This window comes from Perca fluviatilis, chromosome 5 (genome assembly GCF_010015445.1).
Source record: "Perca fluviatilis chromosome 5, GENO_Pfluv_1.0, whole genome shotgun sequence".
Lineage (NCBI taxonomy): Eukaryota > Metazoa > Chordata > Actinopteri > Perciformes > Percidae > Perca > Perca fluviatilis.
In genome coordinates this window covers 9,516,209-9,522,094 of record NC_053116.1, presented here as the reverse complement: position 1 = coordinate 9,522,094, position 5,886 = coordinate 9,516,209, and the positions used below count along the sequence as shown (strand labels likewise).

General features: G+C 40.4%; 1 protein-coding gene across 1 annotated transcript in view; it reads left to right on the top strand.

Moving 5' to 3' along the window:
• The first annotated feature begins 2,639 nt into the window (after positions 1-2,639).
• plekhg5b (pleckstrin homology domain containing, family G (with RhoGef domain) member 5b) overlaps positions 2,640-5,886 on the top strand; it is a 91,856-nt gene continuing 88,609 nt past the window's right edge. Inside the window, exon 1 of the mRNA XM_039799968.1 lies at positions 2,640-3,464. Coding sequence (XP_039655902.1) covers positions 3,383-3,464 — 82 coding nt within the window. The 5' untranslated portion in view covers positions 2,640-3,382. The remainder of the gene's footprint in view (positions 3,465-5,886) is intronic.

Genomic DNA, 5,886 nt, shown 5'->3' with positions numbered 1-5,886 from the left:
CGCGTTTACGATTTTTTATGTAGGCCTTTGTGGGATATAAAAGATGCCATTTTGTTCCAAGGTGCTACTTTTTGGACCTGAAGGGGGCAGCAAATGTATGTTGCGATTTTGCTCTGAACAGCAAATTTTCACTTTGAAAAGGTCTCCAGGGCAGTAATAAAAACTATTAACACACTAGCTCATAATACTGAAAAACTTCATAATGTTTTAAAAGCAAATCAAGACTAAAGAAATTACAAACATCATCTGAACAACTTGTAACTATGTACTGTAGACCTTTTTAAATGAGCTGACAGAGAACTGAAGGAGTACTCGGTCATAAACATGCACTCACACAGTGAAGAATTGCTAATTTGTCAAGTGAGCTGTTTTAACATCCCCTCTCTGCCCCCTCGCTTTTCTTTGTTCGCTGTTCCCCGCCTCTTTATTGAGGGTGGGAGCACACAAACACAACACAGTCACATTTTGGCAGCGTCATTGTTTTGGCTTTGTCAGATCAGATGTTTTCCCATAGACGTCCTGCAAACCAAAGAGAAATCCCACTCTAGAGGTGCCACTAGACAGTCTACACGAACCTGAACGAAATGAACGGTGAAATGCATTGAATACACATTTAAATTACTTAATAACAATCAAGCAAAACCTACAGACATTTTTAGTGAAATATGTAGTTCCTTTACCCTTTGGATTTATTTGATCCTCTTGGTGTTCTGTAGTTAGTAGTATGTCAAACTTACCTGTGGTTACGGGCATCAAAGTTGGAAAGAGAAAGCGTGTATATAAATCAAATAGAGCGCAAGCTGTCAGCCCCAGTACTGTTCAAAAACAGGATTAGTCGATTATTTGACTAAGTGATTTTTGAAGCAAAGATACCAAGAGTTCCCCAGCTTCTTGATTGTGCACATTTTTAGTTTTTCCTAAAACAGAATACATGTGCTATTAATATTCCTCATTAACATTATGCTCCTGACCGAATCAGTGGTATGTTTAAAGCTTTGAAAAGTATTAAGGGCATCTTGGTTGTGTAGCTCTATTTTAATTTTAAACCTTCTGTCATATCACTTATGTCACGTCCCATCCCCCCCCACACCCCAAACAAACAAGACAATTGTGCTGAGTAATGTAACAATGCAGAGGCAGTGTGCCATTATAACCGCTCAAATCCCCCTGTTGAGTTTAAAAATACACTGGAGTATTGAACCTCCCCAGACGTAGCAGACTCACTGTTTCATCATATGGTTTGATTTTTAAAAACTACACAATAATGTAATGCCATGAGGGTGCTTGGGACAAAAAATTATCTGCTGGGGGCCTGTTAACCCCCCATTTCTCCCACTTTTTGTGCATTGTGTACAACCACAGTTTTGGTTCATGGTAATCTGATTTTCTGTCTTAAATAAAGATCTTAAAACTATATTTTGGGGTACAGGTCCTCTCTTCAAGTTGGACTCTCTGATCAGGCAACAAAGTAGGACCTAAGGGCCCTGAATGTCTGTTGATATTGGATATTAGTAGTGCATATTTTCAGGTTTGCAACCTACTACAGTAGTAAAGCGTTGTTTTCAAAGGCTAGGGGAATATCATTAGCTTATTATTGTATATTATTATTCACGATAACAGCTTACATTAGAAATCTATCTGTTCTTGGCTGGAACATGAGAGCCAGGGAGTATATCGGAGTTCAGAATAATGATAGGCACTTTGTCCTTTCTTTTGTTTGGGGAAGTTTACACTTCAGCAACTCCAGCCAAACTTGGGTTGGATAGTGTAACATTTGTCAAACTCATTGGCTATCCTTAAATCCGTTCTGCTTGTAAAAGTGAAACGTACTGTTCGCAAATACAAACACTGAAGCACTAATCTAACATTTTGCTTGTTCAAATATTTTTTCAAAAACACAGTACAGAATTAAAATCAAATAAAACCATAAAAAAATAGTGCAGACAGGTCAACCACACGCCTATTTAAAAAGGTAGGTCTATAACTAAAATAATTTTATTATTATTTATTATACCATGCATGTAGCCATCACGTACATTACTTATTATTGTATCCCTATATTCTTAAATGAATCAGCTAGACGCCTTTAAACATGACCTGGAGACAGTTTTAAACCAACTCACAAAGTTGTGCTAAGTCTTTAGCATTAGCTTACACTAGCTAATTGCAGCTAAATCTGTTAGCAACGGCCGTCGTCTCCGTCAAACTCAGGTGTCATTTAGAAATGTAGCCAAGTTTATTGGATAATTATTGATGTTACCCTGGTAAATGTAACTTATATTAATGTATTTGTTCATTATATTTTGTTCTATTCATCTTTCAAGTAAAATGTTATGAAACGAATGCTGTGGATTAGCTAAATGAATTGTAGCTAATGTTGGAGTATAGCTAGGGTAGGCCTAGTAGAAAATGTAAATATCCAAGTAAAGTAGCCTACAAGTAGCCTAGTTAAACATTGTTCTCGGGTAAATATACTTAGTTACTTTCCACCACTGAAGAAAGAAGGTAATTTGAATAATATGTTCTCTCTTTTTGACTTTATTTTTTTTAAGATTTAACTTTGTTGACAGGCATCTGGATGTGCTTTGGATAAAATCCCTCAGAAACTGAATGGACTCTGGTTTGTTGTGTTGAGTGTAGGTGTCTCTGGCGCCTCTAGCTGTCACACGCTGCACAACTTGAGAGACAAACTGCATCGAGTCTTTTGTGGATCCCGAACCAGCCAGGTTGTCTGAATGAATGGAGAGCCGACGGTTGACCGGAGAGGGCGGCGAGACGACGCCGAGGACTCGGTGTGTTCAACTTCAGCAGCACGTTGTGTAAAAGTTCATAGCACGAAGTCCAGCCGTGGGGTTTGCTTCTTTAAAAAAAAAAAAAAAAAAAAAGGACACGACTAATGTATTTTTCCTCCTCGTAATCTCATTCCTGCACCAACAGACGTTTGGGGACGTCGAGGAGCTTTTCTTTTTCGCGTGTGTGCAGCCAGCCAGCAACAGGTTATTTACAGCTTAGCATGGACTCCAACTTGCAGCCGTACCTCGCTGGTTGATAGACTGTGTTCATTCTTTTTTTTGTTTTTTTCTCGCGGATGCAGGTTTGCCACTCTTCCGTGCATTCACCGCGATGTGAGTTGCAGCTTTGTGCTCGCCGCCGACCACCGATCCCGACAGGCTGAAGAGGCGTTTTTAAAGGAAGAGCGACCGCAGAAAATGGGAAGCAAGTTGAGAATGCCATAGAGGGGACTGCTTCGTTAAACATCGCCGGGTGATTAGCGCTTGAGCCTGCCACACGCACCGACAGACGGACCTGCGAGGAGAGCTGCTGCTGCTGTTGTTGGTGTGCAGGGCTTATTTTCTCTCCGGGGGAAGGACTGCGTGCATAGATGGTGCCAAACAAGTGGACCATGAATTCAGTTCTGCACAAATCGCCACCGAGGAGCTGGCTTGGTCTCCGATTACGTCTCAGTAAGTACTCAGTTTTCATGAAGTAATTTCACTGATATGATCTCTCTTTCCACATCAATGCCAAGCTGTTGCATAAGTCAGCATCTTCTTAACATGAGTCACCTGGACGCTTTGTTCTGTACTGGAAACACCTTGTGTGTAATTCACCCCGCGCATTGAGTTTCTCTTAAAGAAGACTTTGATCCTCAGGCTCCAAATCTTTGTTTAATGCCCCCTCCCCTCCCCACCGTCAAAGTTAATAGCTGGATTTGGCGAGTGACCTGAGCAATTATCCCAGCTGGAGGCATGGAGTATTTTAGTCCGAGGAAGACGGTACACAGTGATCTGAAGTTCCCCCTCATGATGAAGGCTCAGCAGCATGTACACTCAGATGATAGATTATTAGCTCGTGTAAATCTCCTAACCAACATTATTTATTGTGTTTTTCCTCCCTGGCATGCCATCTGTGCTCTCCTCTTTCTTTCCCAGCTCATAATTCACATCAAAGTTAAAAACATTTTAATATGTAGTCTTTCCTAAGGCTGAAACTATCAATTGCTTCCCCAAGTAGGCATGGTTAAATGGGTTGTTTGTCCTAAAACCGAAAGAGTGAGTTTACAATAATATTAGACTAATAATAAAAAAAGTGATTTTCTTTCTTCTTCTTTTTTGTGCACATTTCTCCTTTTAAAAAAAAAAAAAGCCGAACTATTAAAGACTGATCAAAAATATTTGCAGATTATTATTATACTTATTGTTTTAGCTTCAGACCCAGCAAGCTCTCTCTCTCTCTCTCTCTCTCTCTCTCTCTCTCTCTGGCAGACTTTACATGTGTGATGTATATGCATTGCGGGCAGTTCATGGGTTCATACAGTAAGCATGGAGTTAAAGTTTAGCAGCCTTAATTGGTTGAGTCTGGAACCCTTCAATGTTCCAGGCCACCAGAGTCTTAAGCCTGTCTTAAACACACTGGTCTAATCTGGGACCAGATGTCTTGTCTGGTCTCTGTCCACCACCAAGAGGAAAAAAAGAAGAAGAAAAAAAAACAACCCCACAGACTAGAAACCTCAGCTCTTACTTTCTTTCGGTGAACTATTAGGATGTTAAAGTGTCGCTCATCATAAAAGAGAACATCTGTAGATGGGCTTCATGAAGTTCTGGCTTAAATGAATGATTTCATGAAATTGGGGGTTTGGTTAGTGTAAGTTTATAGTCCCAACACTTTATTTTCGTAAGTTGATGCTCAGATATGTTCATGTTGGAATATTATTGGTATGTTTGCAGGTTAACGCCACTTTCGAGTTGTCAGTCTCAGCACCAGGTCCATTGAGTAGCCGTTCTGGAGCTTTCGATCATGTCACGTGAGCCTCATACGGAGTTTTCCCTGTTGAGAAAAAAAGTCTCGCCACAAGGCCCATTTACAAGATAGTTTGCCAAAGAAATGCTCAGATTAAAATAAATAAATAAATAAATCAAGCAACATTTAGGCTACTGAGAATTACTGCTGAAAGACGTTCAAAATACAAACTCATCTTCTCAGATGTTCAGCTTGTTCGGTCCTGCCGTTACTTCACTTGACAAAACTATTTCACTTCATCAAGGCCCGTTTGGTAGCTGTTTTGGAGATTTTGATCAGATCACATGATTGTGATATGATGATTTTTGATTGTGATATGATATTTTTTCTTAGCACTAACCGAGGCCTTTTTCCTCCATGTTGGCTTTAAAGATGCGGTTCAAAGTGTATTTTTGAATAGCATTCTGAGAAAACGCCACATACCACATGGTCCGTTTAGTATTCTTTAGTTTAGAGCTTTCGATCGTAGTACGTGATCATCAGCAGACGGAGTTTCCATGGAATTATCAGTGTTCAAATTTCATCAATCACATTTTGTTGTTGTTGTTGAAGGACTTCTGGCCCATGTCGGCGTTAAAGGTGAGGTTCATTTTGGTACATCGTCTGAGAAAAGAGTCTGATCACATGAGTTTGTGATCGAAAGCTCCAAAAGAGTTACTAAATTAATGGGATGGTTGTTTTCATTTTTTTAAGCAGAATTGTGGAGCCTTTACTCTGAAAAGTCTGCCGAGCTCTGAGGGAACATTTGGAGTGTTTAGTCTTCCTGCTGCAACGCTCAACCCTGACTAGACTGTGTGTGTGTGTGTGTGTGTGTGTGTGTGTGTGTGTGTGTGTGTGTGTGTGTGTGTGTGTGTGTGTGTGTGTGTGTGTGTGTGTGTGTGTGTGTGTGTGTGTGTGTGTGTGTGTGTGAGAGGTTTTCGCCTGGCTCGTGGCTTGTTACAGTTCAAACTTCCTTTTTCAGACTGTCTCTCCATTGTTCCACTTTTTCCCCGACACTAATTTCCTTTCTCTTTTCCACTCTTTGCATTTCTGCCTTTTCCTGATGGCGCTCCGGGTCACAGTTTTTGCTCTGCCCTTTTGTTTTTC